Genomic DNA, 22238 nt, shown 5'->3' on the forward strand with positions numbered 1-22238 from the left:
GGTGGGGGTGGGTTGGGCTGGGAGGACTCTCCATCGCTGCGCAGCCCGACTCGGTGCTTTTAATTAAAACGAATAATGCCCGCCCCCCAAGTTCTGTGCGTTATCGGAGAGGTGCCGCACCGGAAGGCCTCGTTCTCACAAATATTTTCCCTTTGTCTTTTAAAATTGTTCTAAGCTCACAAGTTAACATTTTCAAGTTCTGGCGTCAGCAGCTTTTTTCTCCCGAGGATGGCTCCCTTTTTTCTTTTCCCTGACATCCAGGTCTCGGACCAAAAAGCCACATTTGGGATTCCGCGCGTGATTTTGAACCGGGGTCCGGGTCTAGCGTCGCCTCGTCCCGGGCTGACGCACCAAGAAGCGCTTTCCATCCCTCCCCCCACGCTTCCATCCTTCTGCTTAATCTCGGGGACTTTTAGCAAAAATGTGTGCACGCTCGTCCGTCCTTGTTTATGAAGCGGTTTCCGGTGGATGGTAGACAGAAACTAAATAATTAAAAGGTTTGGAGAGCACCGTGAGCAGGAGCAGAGGCCGGCAGCTTGGCTGGCTCTAGAGAGAAGTGGTCAGAGCGAAAAGAAAAATCGATGCTTCTTTACTGGGCCGCCCTAATAAACGGGAACTAAATGGGCTCAGGAGAAACATGGGGGCAGGGCGGTGGTGCGTGTGTTTAATTTAGGAATTTTCTTCCTGTCCCGTATCTAGAAACACAACCCTGATTTCTAACAAACATCAGATTTAAGATGACGGAGACTCAGGAGAAGCTCCAAACCCAAGATCGGAAGGACCCACGTTTCCACTACTCTCAAATAAATTTTACTAATCTTTCTACAAGGATTGTGTATTGAAACAAGACATCTCTCGCCCCCACCCCAACACACACACCAAGTTAGGCTGAATATTGGTGATTTTCCTTGACCGCACGAAAGGAATCCTCCAGAACTTACTTTTAGGGACGGTCTCTTCTATTTCGACTTTTTGTATTTGTAGGGAATTTTATGGGGGAGAGAAGCGAAGAGGGACTAATGGCTTCAATTCAAATAAAACCCCAAATCCAGCTCTTGGTACCATCCGTGGGATAGCCTGCGGGGGAACCCACACTCTCCTTGTACACATTGCCCTGGGGTGAGCAGAGGGTGGAACCTGAGTCTTCTCTTCCCGCCTGACCCCTGCTCGCCCCGGCCGCGTTTTCGGGACCGGCTGCTGCAGGAGCCTGGGCGCCGCTAGGGGATGCAGTGGCTCAAAGGACCAAGCGAGGCCGGGAAGGTTGGAGCCCGCGGGGCCGGCCAATCGCGGCCCGACCACAGCCTCGCCCGCTGATTGGCCCCTTTAGGGCCCCGCCCCTCTCGCCCCGCCCCCTCGCTGGGGCTTCTGGAGCCGCACCCCCTCCGCCCGGGGCTGCCGGGCCCGGCCCGGCTGAGCGAGTCCGGGGAAGGTCGCCGCAGTCCTGCCCGCCGGCCGGGATGGGGGTAGGTGGAAGGGGCTGGTTCCTCCGCTGGGGAAAAACGCCGGGAGCCAGACTAAGTAGGGCCCTGGGCGGGGTGAAGGAAAAAGTTGAGTAACTGGAACGAAGACCCGAATTCTTTCTTTGCAATCACTCTCACTGTACTCAGGGGGCTAGTTAGCGTCTCTCTCTCTCTCCCTTTCATTTTCTTCCATCCCTATTGCCACTCAAGTCAGAAGCACGCATCGATTACAAATATCAGGTCTGGAAGGGACAGCTGCAACAGCGGAAACGTCCATCCAGAGGGGCTTGTGAACACAAAAGGCTGGGGGGAATGTTGACAGCGACCACCAAAGTAACACGGACATTCCAATAAAGGTTACTCCTCTTGCCCCATTCCTGTCTCTTAGGCAATTCTCTCCAGAGGCAAATCTCAAAGGGACTTTGGCATTAAAAAAAATTTTTTTTTCTGATCAGTTTTATATGCACATACCGCCAAATCAATAAGCTCCCAAATGCCCTGGATTGAATTTAAAAACAAGTTTGGTCATTTAAAAAAGTCTGAAAAAGAAAGGCTGCCTGTAGAAATAGACTTTATGAATGGGGCAGGCCAGTTTACCCGGCACGGAATAATGAACCGAGCCGGAATGAATTGGCAGGAGCGGGAGGCACATTTAAAGGGCCAGAGCGCAAATTCCCTCCTGCCCGCCCCCTCCGCCCGAAACCCAGCGGGCCTTGCCCACCCGACCCGCCGCCCCTCCGCCGGGGCGGCCCTCCGCGGCGCCCCCCTTCCGGTCAGTGGAGGGGCGGGAGCAGGGGCGGAGGGGTGCAGGGGGGTGAGGTCCTGGAGCGGGTTTGGGTTGCAGTTTCCTTGTGCTGGTGATCCTGTCCCCTCCTCGCCAGCGCCAGGCTCCTCCCCCTCGGCGCGGATGACACTAGAACCTCCTTAAGTTGCGTCGCGCCACAGCTGTCTGCGAACACTGAGCTGCCTGGCGCCGTCTTGATACTTTCAGAAAGAATGCATTCCCTGTAAAAAAAAAAATACTGAGAGAGGGAGAGAGAGAGAGAGAGAGAGAGAGAGAGAGGAAAAGAGAGAGAGACGGAGAGCGCGCGCGACAGAGCGAGCCACGCAATCTGACCGAGCAGTTTCTGCTCTCCCAGGTCACACGCCTCCTCCTCCTCCTCTCTGCTCCTCGCTACCCAGGTTGGTACTGGCAACTTTTTTTTTTTTTTAAGTTTGGTTTTTTTTCTTCTTGCTCCATTTGGGAGGACTTTAAAACACTTTAAACTCAGCCCTCCTCTTTTGGAGAGTTGCTAGAGGCCTGGAAGGAAGGTCCCGGGATCGCTGTCCCCGGGGGGAGCGAGCCGTCGGCCGAATTGGAACCGCTCAGTCAGTGCAGGGCCCTCGGGAGAGCGGGGCTGCCAGGGATGTACTTGGGAGTCGTTCCCTGGGCGGCCGCGTCCCGGTTGGCCTCGCTCGGAAGGAGGCGTGCGCGAGTGCGCGTGTGTGCGCGTGTCCTGGGTGCGCGGGCGCGGGGCCGGGCGGCTCGCGGGGAGGTGGTGCCACTTCATAAACTCAGGTGCTCAGGTACTTAGGAGCTCATCCAGGTCTCCCCCTTCTCTCCTTCGCAGGTGACCCGAGGAGAGCCTCAGCCTCGCAGCCGCCGAGGAAGCCCCGGTGCAGAAGAGCCTCACTTGCAGAATTCCAGCCACCTTCGCTCACCCTCCCCCCCCTTTAGAATTTGGTCCCCCTTTATCCTTCCGTACCTATTTTTTGGAATTTCTTTTTTCTTCCTCCTCTTCTCTTAGCTAAACTACTGCTTAAAGATTTTTTTTAAAAAAATCTCCTTTGCTCACCTTTCCTCCCCAGCTTTCCTATTGCCCCACTGAAAACAAATCATTCAACGACCCCCGCCCCTCCGACGGCAGGAGCACCTGCAGAGCCTCAGAGACCCCCGACCCTCCAGCCCGACCGCCCTCCCTCTCCGCGCGCTAGTTCCGGGCCCGGCGAGAGGGCGCGAGCGCAGCCGGGGCCATGGAGGTGACGGCGGACCAGCCGCGCTGGGTGAGCCACCACCACCCCGCGGTCCTCAACGGGCAGCACCCGGACACGCACCACCCGGGCCTCGGCCACTCCTACATGGACCCGGCGCAGTACCCCCTGCCCGAGGAGGTGGATGTACTTTTTAACATCGACGGTCAAGGCAACCACGTCCCTTCCTACTACGGAAACTCCGTGAGGGCCACGGTGCAGAGGTATCCTCCGACCCACCACGGTGAGTCCGCCCCGCGTGCGGGGACCCCCGCCCAGCCGCCGCCGCTCCCCCGGGCCGGGGAGGCGGGGAGGGGCCAGGGGGTGGGGAGATCCAGCGAAAGCCCCCAAGTGCCGTTCTTGCTACAATTAAAAAAATTGGGGCCCGGAAATGGGCGAGGAAGCAGTCTCATTCGCCGCGAGAGTGTGTTTTTAAAAAGTCGCAGCAGGCGTCTCCGCGGCTGCTGTGCCTTGGGCCTGGCGGTCACCTGGCAGGCGCCCGACTGCAACCCTCTCTCCCGGTGCGGCCGCGGGTTCAGGGGCCTCCGGGGTGCCGGGCTCCGGTGGCCGAGGCGCTGCCTCTGCGGCCACGGCTGCGTGGGCCCGCAGCCGGCCCCGGCCAAACCCGGCTCGGACTTGGTTCCTTCAAAGAGGGCTTCGCTCCCCCAGTTACCTTGTATTCTTTCTCGGGGTGGGGTGGGGTGGAGTGGGGTGGAGGGGCTTCTGCCAGCGTGCCTCAGTTTCTTTTTTCCGGCACATTTTCAGAAAGGCCCGAGAGAAATTCAATTCGCATCCCTGTTTTTTGACCTTTCCCCAAAGCGAGTGCACTCGGTTTCTAGGCAGGTCGGCTACCTCTTGGCTCTGGGGAATGGAATGCTGGCACTTGAGGGTTTTGGTGGAGAAACTACTGTCTTAAATGGGAGAAATTTGAAGTTTCCTAGGTTCCCGGCTGCACAGAATTTTCCTGCGTCTTTGCTTTTAGGTTACCTCCTTGCCTGCTCCCCCAAACCCTGGTCTTTCTCTCTCCTCCGGCCTATAGCAGTCCCATTAGGCTCCCAAAGATTTAGGACCCACCGGGATTTCTTTCTTATGCGGGAGAGATTCCAATTGTCTTTTCTTTCTTCTTTTTTTCTTTCTCTTTCACCTTTGAAAAGTTGAGACGAGTTCTGAAAGGTTAAGAAATGCAGCCCTGTGTAGTTGGGTGGGGGGAGCTCTCAGCTTTCCAGTGTAAGTGGGTTCCTAAAGAAGAAATAGAGGCACTGTCTCAGGCAGGGAAAATGTAAGTCTCTCTTAGTCCGGGCGATTGAGGTCTTCCCCGGTCCCCCTACTTAGAGCCTGCGTCGGCGCCGAGGACAGAGCCCCTCTGCAGCAGGCGTCCTCCGCCCCGCTGTCACCAGGTTTTAAACAATTGTTTCTGCGGATGGGGCGCTCTTTGCCCTTGTTCTGTGCAGATCAGCGGTTCAGTGGAAATGCGGAGATGCAGACTTAATATTATTTACTATAGTACTTCCTGCATAACATTGAATCTTGACCCTTGGCGTTCAGAGAACTCTCCTTCCCCCTCCCCTCCCCTTCCTCTCTCAAGATTTTAGTTTCAGTATTGTTCTTCATGGGTAAATAGAATGTCAGATGCTGAGGCAGGTAGTGGATTAAAAGATCAATAAGTGTGTGGATTTGCACTTGTCGTTTGCATGCACCCCTCTCAGGGTGTATGGACGTGTCTGAGTTATGGCCGTCTGAAAACTGTGTATTTCCAGTGCTCTGTGGAGAAGTGAAATATATGCGTCCACAGGAATTTTGTGTCCAGGGGCGCAGGTGAAAAGTCACCTATGGCACTGCTGCAATCCCAACTTTGAGGGCACATATGGGGTTTCCTTTATTTTCCTTCTGTAGGATTTGGGACGGTGAGAAAGGCAGGGTCCAGCCTTGGAAACTTCCTCCAACAGTCTGGGAAATTAAAATGTCCTTGCAAATCCCATTTCAGGCCTTGCCAGTTATGAGAAAGCACTAAAGCAGGGTTACTGGAAAGTAACCCCCAAACGCTCCCTCTCTTCCCTTCCGAGCACAAGCACCCTCCTTCCTGCACTGGGCCTCGGGAGCGGGGCCTCTCTCTGGGGTCCGGGTCTTCTGGTGGGGAGCCCTTGTGTGCCCAGGCTCGCAGCATCGGGCCTCATTATTCCCAGCCGACTCTTATCGGGCTGGCTGGGATTAGGTCTGGGATGGGGGACGCTGGGCCATTGAAGGAAACCAATAAATCAAGTCAGGTTCTAGAGAGAGACCTCAGGGGATGCCATTTAGAAAGTGTATCTGGAGAGACCAAATATGCCCAGGGGCTCTCTCCACTCCCTCCAAGCACCTCTTGGGTGTCAGACACAGGCCCCTAATTCTGCTGGATTTGATGGGACCTTCGTGTGGGAGACATGGGTCTAAGTATGTGCTGGCCAAGGTACTCTGGGGGAGCCTGGGTGAAGGAGTGGGCCGGCGCCCAGGTCCAAGGTGTGTTTGGGACTGCTCTGCAGGGAGGCTGGGGTGGCAGGGGGAGAACCTCAGGTGTGTCTGAGGGCCTCCAAAGCGGCTCTCACCGGCATTTTTCTCTCTTGCATCCCCCCTTCCCGCGCAGGGAGTCAGGTGTGCCGCCCGCCTCTGCTCCACGGATCCCTGCCCTGGCTGGACGGCAGCAAAGCTCTGGGCAGCCACCACACCGCTTCGCCCTGGAACCTCAGCCCCTTCTCCAAGACGTCCATCCACCACGGCTCCCCGGGGCCGCTCTCCGTCTACCCCCCGGCCTCGTCCTCCTCGCTGTCGGCCGGCCACTCGAGCCCTCACCTCTTCACCTTCCCGCCCACCCCGCCGAAGGACGTCTCCCCGGACCCGTCGCTGTCCACCCCGGGCTCGGCCGGCTCGGGCCGGCAGGACGAGAAAGAGTGCATCAAGTACCAGGTGCCGCTGCCCGACAGCATGAAGCTCGAGTCCACGCACTCGCGGGGCAGCATGACCACCCTGGGAGGGGCCGCCTCGTCGGCGCACCACCCCATCACCACGTACCCGCCCTACGTCCCCGAATACAGCTCCGGACTCTTCCCGCCCAGCAGCCTGCTGGGGGGCTCCCCCACCGGCTTCGGATGTAAGTCGAGGCCCAAGGCGAGATCCAGCACAGGTAGGAACCTTCTTCCCCGCCCCCCTCTTCTTCCCACCTCTCCCTTCTCCTACATCCAGGGCAGGGAGGAGGGAACCGCAGTCTGGCCCCTCCAGGGAGCTGGCTGGTGTTCCAGACCCTTCTGAGATTTGATTTCTTTCCTTTCTTCCAGCGGGGGGAAAGAATGAGGTGTGTCCTATCTCATTCCAGTCCTCAGAGCAGAGGGGAAGTGGGATCTAATTTACCCCCCCACACACCATGAGCTGGGGAAGGAAAAAGACAAACAAAAACAAATACCCTGTCCTGCCTGCCTGGGGACCTTTGGGTTCTGCCAGTAACCTTTAGTCAGTTTCCAAGACCAAATGGAAAGCCCAGGGAATAAATCTTTAGTGTTTAATGCTAAAACGAAACCTCCTCAAACCTAAACAAACACAGGTCCCTCCTTTGACCCCCTGGCCTCTGCAGGCCTTCTGCCTGTTCCTCTGGGCTCAGCTCAGAGGGGGTCATGCAGGCAACAGAGGACAGCGCTTTATACAGACATGGATAAATAAAGCATGTGTATATTTTTGTGGGGGGGGGCAGGACCCTGGCAAAAGCAGCTCACATATTCTTTGCGTAGAAAAAGGGGCTGTCACCCTCAGTTCTGGGAGAGACGTGGGCTCTGCCCTGGGGAAACTGGAGTGCAAATCAATTGTCCAGGGGGCCAGTTAGCTGTGGTGGCACACAGGCAGGGGCAGGAAGGTGTCTTAGGACCTATTCCTCCACTGATCTGAAGCCACAGGAGGTAGGAAGGACGGAACGACATTCCCTAGGTGCGGATCTCCGCTTTCTCTGCTCATCCTCTCTCAAAAAAAGCACCCCCTGTCTAAAAGCGAGCTGCATCTTTTTTCTCTGGCTGTAGACGCTTGCTTTGAAAAAAACAAAAACAAAAACGACACCACCACCACCAAACCCACACAACATATTTTGGCTTTCAAAATAAAATAATACATCGCCAACGTTGCTTCTAACCGAGTAGTTGAGAGACCTTGGGATTCTCTCAGATGTGGTTCAGCTATAGTTTAAAAGATGATTTTTCGAAGATTGTTCTGTCTCCTTGGGTGGGTCCATTTCGGGGTGGGTCTGTCTGTCCTGACTCATTCCAACGTCTCACCTCTGCCGCTGTCTATAGCGTTCTTATATACAAAGAAGTGGTGAAAATCACTTGTCTCTTATGGGTGGGACGAGCAGCCTTGCAACCGGGCTTGCAAAACCCGGGTTTGAAAAACTTCCGAGGGAGGGCTCTGGGAGCCCAGTGACCATGAGATCAGTTTTCAGGGGTTTTTTCCAGGGTGACATTCACTCCGACTGCCTGGGCAGGACTGTCTCTATTTAGTTGATATGTTTTAGCTAATCCAATTATTTTCAGACTGCTGCACGCGACAGTTACATTGTTTATCCCGCGCCAGGAACTTTAATAGAGTCCGGATGCGGTTAGGCTGACAGAAGAACTCAGACCTGCATGTTCAGTACATGAAAGTCGGCTGAGGGAGAGGGAGGTAGGCTCGCTGGTGGAGTCAAAGAGAAAGCAAGAGGAAGGGAGAACAGGCGGAGGAAAGTGGCCAGGCTGCCTTGCCGGGGGCTGGGCTTGGGCGTGGAGTGGAGGGTTCCAGAGAAATGGGGTTCAGTTTGGCTCAGGAAAGCCGGGATTAGATCAGGGCTTGAGGACTGATTGCAAAGAGAGCAAACCGATGCATTTTGAGGTAGCGATGGGAATTTTTTTTTTTTAAGTTCTCTTTTCTGGTAGCGCAAAGTTTTGGGGGAATATCATGGTATCTGAGGCTGGGGTGGTGGTTTGAGTAGGGGAGGGGACAGAACGACTTTTCCAGAGCCTCTGGTTTCTCTCCCCTCTGTGTGCACACCCTCGGCCTTCAGCTAGTCTTTTCCTTTCTCTCACTCTTTCTTCAAGCCCCTGAACATTTGTGGGCAGGTGGGAGGAAGGGCTGCAGTTACCCTAAACCAGAACCAGGAGCACATATGGACCTATTGAAAAATATATATATATATATGTATGTTTTTTTTACTTTTTATTTATTATTATTATTTTTTTTGGTAGGTGGGGAGAGGAGAGAAGATATTTCAATTTGGCTTTTTACTTCCTCCTTCTTATTCCTTTCTCACAGTCAGAAACCCCAGAGCAGCACACCTGGGCAGCCAGGGAGCTGGGACTTTCGGGAGTGTGGGAGTAGGGAGGAGGGTTTCTAGACCCTTCTGGGTAGAGAGGGTGGAAATGGCAGCAGTTCTTCAGGGAGTTCTCTGGGGTTTAGTGGTTGCTTTTTTTTTTCTTTTTGAACTTTGTGCAAATGCACTTGCTGAAGGTAGAGACGGGAGAAGAGAGGGGTTGTTGCATTTTGGAGGAACGGTTGAAGCAGTGGTTAGGGCACCTCGTGCTTTTCTAACGCCGGGCTGTCAGTGCTGGGTCTCCTTCTGCAAACAAAAGACAAAGCTTTTTAGCGAAGGGCCCTTGCTCGACTGCCCCCGCCCCCCACCACCCTCCTCTGACGGGGGGCATCTTGCCCCACCTTCCCCTTAGCAGCCTCCGGCCCAGCTCCTACTCCTTCCATCCAGCCCCGGTCTCGGGATTTCAGCTGGAGGCCAGGGGGGTGTTCGAAAATGGCTGTCGAACGTCAGGAGGCCTTGCAGCTCTGTGGTTCTTGTCACCTAAGAGAGAGAGCTGTCTGAGCAGCTCACACCAGGCAGTGAGCGAGGAGAGGGAAAGAAAGCAGGAGACAGTCAAGGCCTCCATTAGGAAAATTGGTTGTTTGCTGAAGTCACAGACTAGAGGCAACAATGAGACAAGGAAAAAAAAAAAAGAAAGAAAGAAAGAAAGAAAGAAAGAAAAAGCCAGACAAGGCAATCGCAAACTTGCGGAGTGAATCAAGACAGAAAATTGCTCTAGTGTGCAGAGCCTGGCTGGAGAGGCAACCGTTGCTAGTTCTGAAGGTCCCTCTAAAAAGGAAGCTGTCATCCTCCCCGCTGGCTGACAAAGGAAAGGAAATCAGACTACTCACGTCAGGCCGGGAGATCCCCCAGCCCCGGGTGCCTAGGAGCCAGGCTGCGGGCCCCACGCCCGCCGCCGCGGGGACTCCACCCCAGCCCAGCTGCGGGACGCCAGGGAGGAGGGGGCCGGCGACACCTCGCCCAGCCCTCCCTGCCCAGCAGGCAAGGGACAGAGTGGCAGGGGCCCGAGAGGCCCCTGTCTCGGCCCCATGGGGAGTGGGCCTGAGTCCCCCCCCCAGGCCAGCACAGGCCGGTGTTGCTGCCCCCAGAAGGGGCTGACCTGGTGCCTGCGTGGGCACGGGGACTGCCCGGCCTGCCCGCCTCCTGGCTGGGCTGCAGCAGGCGCCTCCTCGCACACTTGCCCTCTTCTCCTTCCTCCGTGCCTCCCCCTCGTCCCGCCAGCCAGGCCACAGGCTTCTGACTCCAGTGGAAGGTGTCCATGCAATTTGGTCCCCAGCCTTTCTGAGGACCGGTAGATATTGCACCTGGACACGTGCTCCTGGCTCAGCAGCGCCTGAGTTTGTGGGTAACGCCAGTGGCTCGTGGGAGGCTCTGTGTAGACCCTGGGTTGAACAGCTTTTTGGAATTTGACAGACGATATATATATATAAACATTTTCCTTAACTTCTTACATTCTTCATCATCATCTTTTTTTTTTTTTTTTGAAAAAGGAAAGTGGACAAAAACTAGTCAGCACCATTATGAGCTCCAATGTCAGGCAAAACCCTCCATTTCTGAAAGTCTCTTTCCTTCCCTAGAACCTGTCCCTGGAGGAAAAAAAAAAAAACAACAGGCTTACAGGTGTGACCGCCCCCCACGTCCTTCATACTTGGCCTAGGGATTTCCAAAGGCCAAACAGGGCCCAGGCCCCCAAGTCAGCCTTGTTCTCCCGGTGTAGGGAGTCCTCCAGATTCCCAAGCAGCCTGCCCCGCTCTCTTCTTCCACCCTGGCTTCCTGGTAGTTTGGAATTAGCCGATCAAGCTCAGAAAACGAAACAACCTTTAGGGGCTCATCTTGTCCCCTGCCATCCTCCCAAACCTCCCTCCTAGCAACCCCAGAGAAAGCGAAACCCTCTCCCGACTCCTCCTCTTGGGAGACCAGCTTCAGTGGGGCTACTGGCTTTTGCAGGGTCGGGCAGGGGTGGGGTGGGAGGGGGGAGCTCCTCCCAGTCTGGCTTGGTTGGCAGAGATGCTGGTACATGCCCGCCAGGAGGATGAGGCCCCCCAAGAGCTGGGCAGGTTCTCCCAGAAACGGTCCTCCCTTTCCTTCTCCCACAGAAGTTGGAAAGAAATCAGTGAGCAAACTGCCCCGTGGTCCTAAAATGGTATTTTGAGGGATTCTCTCCAGGAGCTTTCCCTCCGGAGATGGGTCTGGGTCACTCTCCTGCCCCTGGAGTGAACCGGCCTGGCCGGTTTTTTTGTTTATTTTGTTTGTTTGTTTTTTTGAAAAAGAGCAACTGCAGGAAGGCCTTGGTTAGTGAGCTGTCCAGAGGCCGCCCCCCTCCGTCTCTTAAATTGGCTGTTCTCCTGATCTGCCCCTCATGCTGCTCCTTCCAGCCCTTTCCTCCCGCCAGCATCTCCAGGGGTATTTCCCTCCAACACCTCCTGGCCTGGTCCAGCTGGGGTCATACTTCGCCTTCTGTGTGGGTCACAGTGGCTGGCAAATTACAGAAAACCTTGGCCTCTTCTAGAAAGAGAAAAGGTGATGGGGGAATGAGGGGACCCCACGGGGTCTTCATCTATTATTTGCCAGCTGAGGACATTTCCAGTTTTATTGGAAGTAAAATCTAAAGCCTTGGGTCCTCAAAATCAATCAGCCAATGGATCAATCTATTCATTGATTTATTATCTGTTTCTGTATCTAGCCATTGATTAATCTTTCCTTTTTCCCCATCCTAATTGTCAGGATTTAATTGATCTCGATAGACAGACCCCTTTGTTTTCCTTTGAGGGAACCGAGTGGAATGTTTTGCTTTGCCACAGTCCAGGACTTAGAATTTTCTCAGGGCACTATTTCAAGTTGCAATTTGCCTTCTTTCTTGGCCGGGCTCGATCTTCCCCATCAAGTCAGGCAGGCCCAGAGCAAGGTTCTGCTGCTGTTTATTCATGAGCCTCTGCATGGGGCGGGAGCTGAACGGTGTACGGGAATGGTGAAGCCTTGACCGGGCCAGAGGGTGACTCTTCCCCACTCGGGAGCCATATTAAGGGAGGCGGTGGGGGGAAGATAGGGGGAGGTGGTGGGAAAGTTCCCCAACAGAGGGAGCAGAGAGGAGAAAAAAAAAGTTCCCAATTTTGCTTTCATTCCCTCCTTCTGAGTGCTGTCAGTGTTCCTTCCATAAGTGACTTATGTGTGGTCTTGTTTCCAGAAGGCAGGGAGTGTGTGAACTGCGGGGCCACCTCAACCCCGCTGTGGCGGCGGGATGGCACTGGGCATTACCTCTGCAACGCCTGTGGGCTCTACCACAAAATGAACGGACAGAACCGACCCCTCATCAAGCCCAAGCGAAGGCTGGTGAGTTCTCCAGAAACACTGATCCAGCACGAGCCATTGTGTGTTTTTAATTTCCTCTCTTCAGGAAGGAGAGCTTTCTGCAGGAAATTGGCAGGACAGCTCAAAATCATGTCAGCTTGCTTGGGATCCTTTCCCCCCTGCCCCCTTTTTCTTTTCTCAAATTAGATATACAGAAAAGCTCGCTCACTCTCTCTTTCCCTTTCACATTTCCTAAGTCACTTACCAGATTTTTAAGGATGCTGGCTTTTTGGTTATCAAATCTCTAACGTGTTTACAAATAGAATGAGAGGGAACCAGGGCAACTGAGTTCAGATTCATTGATAATGGCTGTGCCACAGACGGAGAGGTGTTATGTGCAGATGCATGAACCAGGAACCACCTAGAACACATCCCTAGGCGGCAGACTCCCCCCTCCCTAGGAAGTGAGCACAGGTTCATTGCCACGGAGGGGTCTCCTGTGCCCATGCTTTAAGATCGTTGGGGCCCATTCGCTGAATTTCACTAGCAGCAGCCACTGAGTCTAGCTGAGTTTTTCTTCTTTCCTGGTCTTAAGGATTGAAGACTTTCCACAGCTCATGCCTTTGGGAAAAGCCCTGTGATTCCTGTCTTGCCTCTTGGTCTCATGTAACATTTGTTCTTATTTCCCCTTTGAACTTCTACCGGGAGGGTGACGGTTTTTAATCCCCTCCTTCTTTCTTTCTCAAATGTCTTGACCCTTAGGAATACTTGAGCAATTTATGAGGAAAATTAGCAGGAGAATTTCATTTGTGAACTTGTCTTTGGAACCTCAGGCTCGGATGGAATAGCAAGTGTATCTAACGGACAAATAGAAGCAGGCTTGGCAAATGATAGCCCTAACCACAGTCAAGAGATCAAAATGCTTTTTGTGGTGATGACATTCACCAAGCACAGAGTGGGGGAGGGGAATTTCCCCATGCAGATGAGTGGATAAAGCTGCATCCATCAAATTCTAAGTGTGGGGGGGAGGGGACAGGAGAAACAAATCCTCGGTATTCTTTTTAAAGAATTATTTGTCAACTCCATCAGATTTTAGTGCAACTCAACACCTTTCACATCATTTTCAGAAGAAGGAAAAACTTTCTAGGGATGGAGGGGCCCACGTGACTTTAATTTTTGGCAATCCTCGGTCTCCCCGTTTTATTCCTTCTGATCTTTGCCCCCTTCTCCAGTGTTCTCAACCTCCCCCCACTTGTCCCCATGCACTTGGGTATTTTTTTTTTCCTTTCTCTCATGTGCAAAGCTAACTTCCTAGGAAAAAGCTGCCGGATATCTGAGCACTGGAGATAACTCATAAACAACAACTCAGCTTCCCCAACCTAAACATCAAGATGTTTGAACGTATCAGAACAAGTGTTTGAAAAAAAAATGGCTGGAGGTGTTAGTGCAGAATGAATATGATCGCACCACAAAAGAATGTTTTGAATCACTCAAACCTGGTCTTAGTAAAAAAAAAAAAAAAAAAAAAAAAAAAAAAAAAAAAAAAAAGAAAGAGAAAGAAAGAAAGAAAGGAAAAGAAACAAAACTAACAACAATAACTTTCTTGTTAAAATAAGTCATGGTACCATCCTTATAACTGGACTTTTTTTTTTAAGGTAAAAAAAAAAATAAGGAAGAAAAAAGAGGGTATAAATTCTCAGACTATGGGCTGGTTGGTGAGCAAGAGTGCATTTGACATTTTCTTGGGGCTTCTTCTCTCTGGGCAGCTTGCATCCGAGGGCTCTACTTGCATTTTATATACGTTTGTCTTCATTCACCTTTCGTAAGAAATCTCTAGAACTCTGAGTAATAATTGCTTTTAATTCCGGAGTTCATTGGCTGTCACATTTTAAGCTGTCTTTTCTGTCTTAGTCATCTGTTCTGGGTGGTTTTTATATTTTTGGTTCCATAGAATTCATATGCTCCAGAGAGCGACTCAGAGCACATTCAGGATATATATATATATTTTTTTTAGCCCTTAGATGTGTTTGGCTTCTGAGTACCTAGAACTTTCTTTTTCTTCTTCCTTATATTTCCTGTTCTTTCACGCCAGCCCCGCCTCCCCACTTTGCTATTTTATCTGTGCACGTTTGCTGATTAGCTGAAGACCACCCAGCCCATAATGTAGCTAGCTTTTCCATGAGATGCCTGTCTAACCCCGAATAAACTCATGCAGGAAATAGAAGAAATGACCAGAGAGGAGATCCATAGAATATTCTTTCCGAGGCTTGCCAGGGTTTCCGTATGTCTAACGGCCAGCTGAGTAGAGCTTGCTTTATTAATGTACTTTGTCTCCTGCTAGTGAACCAAACAGTGTGGCTTTTAGAAGTTGTGTATAAATTCGCATCAAGTCTGTGGACCGGAGATGTATTCTGAGGCCGCTTGTATTTACGTTACTGTCAGTATACTGGGAAGGACGGCACCGGGCACCGGGGACCTGCTCGCGTGGAGCTTGAATTTTACCCCCTGGCATTATGCGTTCGAAGCACACCTTAAAGTTGCTGAGCTAGGAAATCTGCTGCCCACGTAGATATTCATTGACTCTATTTCAGTTTCTGTATTCAAGAAAAAGTGCAGGAAGATAATAATAATGACACGATAACATCCTTGTCAGAATCATCAAGCTCTGATTTTCTGTATCGTTTTCTTCCCAAGAGTATACAAGGGAAAGTTAGTCCGCTCTCAGCTCAGCACGGTTCATAAGGCAGGTGCGCGCGGACGTGCGGGGTCAGAGGCGAAGCCCCTGGACTATGGCAAACTGTTTCCAAAACGGACAGCCCGAAAGTAGGACCTTCTCAGTGATGACGGAGAAGCGCTCTTTTTACTTCCCAGTTTTTTTAAAACACAGAAAATAAAGAATAACAAAAATAATAATAGTAAATAAATAAAAGCCATAGCTCTGCTCTTTAAGCTTGCAGGAAAGAGGGGCCTATCTGTGGGACAATTTAGTGGTTTGAAGGGAAGGGAATCCGTCGGCTTAATTCAGAATAGCCACGAGGTTTCCCATATCTGGCAGCTCTGGGTGTGTGGCCTAACTTTTTGCTTGAGGAAATATTGATGGAAAAGCATACCACGATCCCTCTAGTTTCAACTCAGGCTTTTATAAACATGCCGGAATTTTCTAGATCACAGATAGCTGAATTCTTGCTCCTTCTCTGGCCTTTGATAATATATTTGAGTCCAGAGCTGGGGAATACTTCTTTTGCAGTTAAAATTGCCTTTGTAGGCCGGGGGGAGGGGGGAGGAATTGACAGAGGTATATGTTAAGAGGAACCCCACTTCGTTTTCTTTGGAAAGTGTTTGAATTAAAAAAAAATTTTTTATCCCCTCAAAGCGTGGATGTAGAGAATAGTACCCATGTAAGTTTAAGTGCGCCAAAAAGCGAAAGAAAAATCTTCTTCTTAAAGGAAATGAAGTCAGTGACACAATCAAATAATTAAAACTCAAGCCGAGCCTGACATCTGACCAGCAACTCTTGGGCTCTGTGAACAGCAAATAGGAAATACCTAATTTCACGAAGGTGAAATGAGATGAGAGCAGGATGGGAGGGGGGGGTTCCTGTTGATTATTAGAGTTCTCCGTTCTTTTCAGTTTGGCTCATGAACTGAAAGCCACCTACCCAGAAGGAGGGGGGTGGTCACCAGGAGTGACCTGAGCCCGGAAGGGCTGGGCCGTGCCAGTGGAGGGCTGCTGCAGGTCTGCTGGGGGTCTGGCTCACGAAGAATGTCCTGCTTGGTGCTTCCAAAGTGGCCCCGTCCTGTGGGTGCCTGCCACACATGCACACACACACACACAGAGGCGCGGATACTCTCCTGCCGTGAGGGCCCCCTGTTCTTTTTCTAAACCAGCATTTCTTGATTTGGGAGCTGTCAGGAGCTCTAGATGTTTGGGTTTGCTCTTCCTTCGCTCTTAGTGTGTTGTGATGGCCAGCGGCCTTGGTGAGAATTGATCTTGGCAGTTGTCCTTGCAAAAAGCCTCCTGGGAGTCCAGGGCTCAGGGGTCCTGAGAGCCTGGTACCACAGCTCTTCAAAGTTGCTACCCATACAAGTTAAACATCTGGCCAACTTTGCTGGACGAGGCTCAGGGGACCATTAGCTCAGAGGAGGTGGCGTTGGCTCTCTGAGCCTCCCGGTTCGGCCCCGCAGAGTGGCAGGTGAAATTCCGGTCACTTGACGACCGTGTGACATGCTCCCCATGCCAGTGGATTGGCTGTATTTTTCGTCTTGAGGCAGCTTTTGGGGATCTTTATTACTTTCATGTGGGCCACTTGCTAGTTTTGATTTCAATGATAATTTTTTCTTTTTCTGTTTGTAAGTGTGTCTCCGTGGTTCTGAAAACCCATTTCACATCTGTTTCAATTTTACCCTCTCTCTCTCTCCGCCCCCCACTCCCAGTCGGCAGCAAGAAGGGCAGGTACGTCCTGTGCGAACTGTCAAACCACCACCACGACGCTCTGGAGAAGAAATGCCAATGGAGACCCCGTCTGTAATGCCTGTGGGCTGTACTACAAGCTTCACAATGTAAGTGTCCCGGGACCGGACCTGGTTCCTTTCCTGGGGGTGCCTGGGAGAAGGCGTCACCCGCTCCGGGTCCCCTACTCCATCAGATCGCTCTCCCTTGGGCCAAATCACAGACCTCAGAGCAGCAGCGTCAGAGGGGACCTACTCTGTCCCCCATGGCGGTGCTGAGACGGGACAGTGTGGGGCCAAGGACGACCCCGCGCCCCAGGTCTGTGTGGACAGCAGGGCGATGTGGGCATCCAGTGCCTCAGGGGGGCCTGGCCTGGGCTTTCCAGTCTTCCCTTTGGAAAACTGTTACCGTTTGATGTTTCCTTGCAGTTGAAACCTATTTTTTGCAAAAGAGGGAAAGAGGGCAGGCAGGAGAGGGGAGGGGAAAGGTGGGGAGAATGGAGTGGAATTGTGTGCGTGGCCCATGCAGTGTTGAGACGGGACAGGTCCGTCGCCGAGGGGAGCAGCCTCGCCTACCTGCATTTTGAATGTTAAATGGACTCTCTGTATAAAAGTTGGGAAATGAAATATCTGGCATATTTCCTCCGATGTCATTGTCCTCAGCCGCAGAGACTGGGGGAGAGCAGCCGAGTGAGGTTATCCATACCAGGGAAGAGAAACTCTTGTCTCCTCGTCTGTATAATCTTTGTAGAATGAGAATTGCCAGCCGGTCACCTGAGCATAGCTGTGTCGTTTCTAATCTTTTCACTGGGCGGGGGGGGGGGGGGGGGGGGGGGCTCCCATCTTGTAATATCTTTACGTTCAAAACAACAACAAAAGAAATCCGGGTATTTTTTTGTTTGTCTGAAAAACTCTGGCTGATAGGTCATGACCTAATGAGACCTGAAGTTTAATTCATCCCAAAGAAGAAAATGGCCATTTTTCTCTCTGTGTCTCTCACTCGCCTCTTTTGCTTGGATTCTGCTAAGGTCTCCTTGCCAATCTGACTTTGGCAAAGTCTGGGGCTGAATGGGGAAGAAGCTTCTTGCTCAGGGCCATTCTGGCAGGGACTCTGTCTCACCCAGGAATACCTGGGAATGAGGAGGAAGCTTTTCTGGTCAGATTTTTTGAGTCACAGGAGAACTTCTTTGCCTTTTGGGAGTAAGTTGCTGCCATGTCCAGGGACCCCGTGACACTCCTGTCCCTGCCTTCCATGTCATCCCCTCCTGCCACGGTCCCTGTGCGATGCCCAGCCTAACGGCTCTGGTCTTACTAGTCACTGTCTCTCGATTCCTGGTCTGCAGCCTATACCTGTTTATCAGCAGTGAACCCCGAGTTCCGTTTTCACTTTGGGGGGAATTTACTGCTCCCTGCAGTGGAGAGAAACAGATTTGTGATTAAAATCTGGAAGATTTGGGGCATCAGAGTTTCTGGGCTACTCGGCCATTGGTACAGCCTTTCCCGATTGTTTTTGGCTGTAATTTATGGTTTTCAAAGAACTTTCAAGTTACTTGATTACATTCGAGCCTCAGATAGTCCCATGATGCAGACAGGGCAGAAATTATTTTATTTCCGTTGTACTTGAAGGTGTTATGACTCAGAGTGTCTTGTGCCAACGAACATGGCTGATGGAGCGGAAGAGCCAGGACTGGTTTCAGAGCAGGAGTGTTAGGACTGATAGGGACCGGTGGAAAGTAAACACTTTCTCATCTCAGCATGTCCCAGAGTTCAATTCAAAGTAATGAATTGGCTGCATATAGATGTTTCTTTCCTCTTCCCACAGAAGCACAGGAAGGCTGGGAAATTAACCAGCCATAAATTTCTCAGACTACTTAGCCATGATGGAGATATGGTCTCAACTGTGTCCGATCTAAGGAAAGTTCTGAAGGACATTGATTTCTCATCAAATCTTCACTGCTCACTCCCACCCTATTCTTAACTATTGCTCCCGACCTCGTGGCTGGGCTCCAGTGGCTGGGAGAGGACCTTGCTCCCCAACAGGAGTGGTTTTTCCATCTTCTCTGGTTTAGCAAGACTTCACAAAAGGAGGCAATTTAGGTGTATCTAACGATGGGAGATTATAATCTATTAACATTCCCATTGCATCATGTTTGTTATGCCCATCTGGATACCTGTGCATGTATGCTATGACTTAGTTCCTTTCTTCTTATCTAGGTGTTTCGATAACTACCTATCACAGGATCAGTGTATCTAGGTGGTGTTGAGACTAGTTATCTGGGTTTGTGCTGCTATCTGTGTAACCAGATATTATATTTAGATATCTGGCTGTGTATATCTAGATATCCACGTAAAGAGCTGTGTGTCTAGACATTATCTTGGGGGAAGATTTGATGTGACAGTAGATTCCTATCACCTCTGCAAGCTGCATCTTTATCTTGATTGTCACTTTGAAGAAGGAACCCTGAGATATTCTTTTGGCAGTGACCTTTTAGCCCTTCTACCTTCCTGGCACAAGAGGGAATTGGGTCTCAGCCCCAGCATGTGGTTCTGTACCCCTCTTTGGGGTGACCTCTCCCAGCTCAACCCCAGGAGGCCGTGTGTCTGCTGTTCCCAGAAGTGTTGTTGGCAGCCTTTGCTCTTGGCCGTTGGGTTCTGTCTTCCTTAACTGTCCTTTTGTAGCTTGGGGAGCAGACAGGTAGATCCTGGAGCCAGGCAAGCCTCCTCTCTTCCTCCACCCTCGAGGACCCGGGTGGAAGAGGAGTCAGGAACGACTGGGACCCTGACATTCCCTCCTCGAGTTGGTTTGCCACATTTCCCTGATGTGTGGCTACATGCGTGGTTTGATGTATGGGGCAGATGTCTGCCAGTGAGGTGCCTCCGATTCTGACTTCTTGTGGGGAGCGATCTCTGCTTGCTCTGTAAAGTCCCCTCTCTTGATTCTACCCGCCTCCCCACCCCCAGCAAATGCAGTTTAAAAACAAAACAGACAGAGGCTTCTCAAAAAGAGAGAGAGATGGTAAGCTGTCTCGGATGCAGAAGGCTCATTGAAGACCTTCAGAGTAGGCCCTTGCTTGTCTCTTTCCTGGAGCTCACTCCTGCTCTCTGATTTTCCGGATGAGGGTGCTTTCATGCCAGCACAGTTGTGCAGGCCCCAAAGTGCTTACAGCAAGTACTTGGTGACGGGTCGTTCGGCTGTTTGACTGGTTAGGGGTGCAGAGTCAGAACTAGGCAGAAATCGCAACTTTGAGTCATTGCTCGGTTGCGGTGATGGGGGCGAGAGACCACCTTCTGAAAAGACACCCTGCATTAAAACACGGCCCCCAAACCTACACATTCCAGGGGAAGATTTTTACAGCACCCCTTACTGCGAGAAAGCCGGGCAGAAGAGAGGCATCCAAATGTTACTTAGGAGAGGGGTGCAGCCCTAGTTTCTCCAGGCAGAGGGAGTTCAACTCTCAAGATCGATCGCATTGGCAGTTCCTTCTTGGTCCTAGTGCAGATTTCCGACGAGGAGACACAATGTTAATTCCCTCTTAAAGATTCCTTCCTTGCCTCCATTCTCATGAAATATTCGAAGGAGATTCTGGTGAAATCAGACCAGTTATTATAAACAGTTACCAGAGAAATGCAGTCGTATGGGGCGGGTCTCGAGAATACGGTCCTTGGGAACGCGGAGTTTCCCGAGGCACGTTTTCCCCGAATGATTGATGTGGATGAATGTGATTAAAACTGTCTGCGTTGGAACACCTCACCTGTGATCGCTCGGTCGCTGCAACCGAGAGAGTTGGACAGTCGGAACTTCGCCACAGAATCTGTAGGACTCGGGGTCCTCAGGAGGGAGACAGGAGGGGGCGGGGAGGAAGGGGCCCCTGAAAGCAGATCCCTGGTGTGGGGCGGGCAGAGCGACCGTGTTGAGGGGTGACAGCCTGTGCCCTTTCAGAGCCAGCCAAAAAGTAAAAAAAAAAAAAAAATTGATCTCTGTTTAGATTAACAGACCCCTGACCATGAAGAAGGAAGGCATCCAGACCAGAAACCGAAAAATGTCTAGCAAATCCAAAAAGTGCAAAAAGGTGCACGACACGCTGGAGGACTTCCCCAAGAGCAGCTCGTTCAACCCGGCCGCCCTGTCCAGACACATGTCCTCTCTCAGCCACATCTCCCCTTTCAGCCACTCCAGCCACATGCTGACCACTCCAACGCCGATGCACCCCCCGTCCAGCCTCTCCTTCGGACCTCACCACCCTTCCAGTATGGTCACCGCCATGGGTTAGAGCCCCTGCTCGATGCTTCTAGGCCTCCCGGCGAGAGTCCCTCCAGCCCCTCCTACGTGCATTTTTGCAGGAGCAGTATCATGAAGCCGCAAACCGATGGATCTATGTTTTTGAAGGCAGAAAGCAACATGGCGTTTGCCACTTTTGCAGACGAGCTCACTGTGCTGTGTTCTCGATCACTGAATCTGGATCCCATTTGTGAATAAGCCATTCAGACTCCTATTCCCTATTTATCAGGGTCTCTCTAGTGCTGTGAAAAAAAAAAAAAAGAAAGAAAAGAAACCATGCTGAACATTGCATATAACTTATACTGTAAGAAAATACTGTACATTTGAAGAAGACGTTATCATATTGCGTAGCTGTAAGAAAGGCATGAAGGACGCCAAGAGTTTTAAGGAATACGGGGGAAATCAAGTGTGGAAATTAAGAAGAAACTAGGTCTGCTATTCACACGGACAAACGGCCAGTGTTGAGTCCTTGCACTGGTTACAGTGGTTGGACATTAACAGGAAAAAAAAAAAAAGCAAAAAAAAAAAAAAAGAAAAAAGTCGTAGGCAAATCATTTGTTCAAAGCGGTGGGCGTCCGGTGGGCGTCCGTCTAGGAAATTCTGTCAGTTCTGGGCGGTGATTGTGGCCACTCACACACATTGCCATCGAGGGGGTCCGAGAGCCTCGCTCAGGCCTACTGGCTTTGTGAGCAAGTCCCTGTAATTGTTGTTTGTATGTATAATTCAAAGCACCACAATAAGAAAAGATGTAGATTTATTTCATCATATTATACAGACTGAATTGTTGTACAAATTTATTTACTGCTAGTGTTAAGAGCTACTTTTTGTTTTCATATTTTCCTTCTTTCTCAATTTTTTGGTTGAATAAACTAGATGACATTCAGTTGACCTAAGGTGGCTTGTGCTCTGGAGGGCTTCTTTCCCATTTTGGGTGATATTTATTAACTAGCTTCTAAGGGTACAGCGGCCTCTGTCTCTTCCCTCATGCCTCCCGCAGCCTGGGCTGTCAGGGTAGCAACGTATGAGCTCCCGACGTGCATGCCAGCGACCTCGGCCGGACAGACGGGGTCCTGAGAGCAGCCTGGCTGATGTTAGCTTCCGTTGTGTTCTGTGTTAGTGATCATTGCCTTTCATGCAGTCTGTTGGAATACTAATATAAAAATAAAGTGAAAATATTTTAAAACAACCAAATAACATCGTTATCAAAGTGGTGGCCAAGCTCTTAGAAAATCTGGTAGTTCTAGCTAGTTTAAAAACAAAACCCAGACATGTTAAGTTATTCACTAGGAAATAATGCAAACATTTATTCCTTTGGGAAGCCGGGCATCTTTGGAGCTCTCTCTGCAGCCCAGAGGTTTTTTTTTTTCCCCTCGGGGGGCGGGGGGGGGACCGGAGTA

At 51.3% G+C, this 22238-nt stretch overlaps 1 protein-coding gene across 6 annotated transcripts in view; it reads left to right on the forward strand.

Moving 5' to 3' along the window:
• Window positions 1–22032, forward strand: part of GATA3 (GATA binding protein 3) — a 28680-nt gene extending 6648 nt beyond the window's left edge. Inside the window, exons 1-6 of one of the 6 annotated variants that reach the window (XM_034643905.1) lie at window positions 1376–1463; window positions 3071–3714; window positions 6091–6627; window positions 12011–12156; window positions 16548–16673; window positions 20549–22032. In XM_034643905.1, the coding sequence (XP_034499796.1) occupies window positions 3474–3714; window positions 6091–6627; window positions 12011–12156; window positions 16548–16673; window positions 20549–20833 (1335 nt within the window). In that variant the 5' untranslated portion in view covers window positions 1376–1463; window positions 3071–3473 and the 3' untranslated portion in view covers window positions 20834–22032. Of the gene's footprint in view, window positions 1–1375; window positions 1464–2388; window positions 2643–2956; window positions 3027–3070; window positions 3715–4272; window positions 5967–6090; window positions 6628–12010; window positions 12157–16547; window positions 16674–20548 lie in introns of those variants that run through there. The other 5 variants (XM_034643907.1, XM_034643904.1, XM_034643906.1 and 2 more) reach the window with 5 other exon arrangements.
• The last annotated feature ends 206 nt before the right edge of the window (window positions 22033–22238 follow it).

This window comes from Ailuropoda melanoleuca, chromosome 15 (assembly GCF_002007445.2).
Source record: "Ailuropoda melanoleuca isolate Jingjing chromosome 15, ASM200744v2, whole genome shotgun sequence".
NCBI lineage: Eukaryota > Metazoa > Chordata > Mammalia > Carnivora > Ursidae > Ailuropoda > Ailuropoda melanoleuca.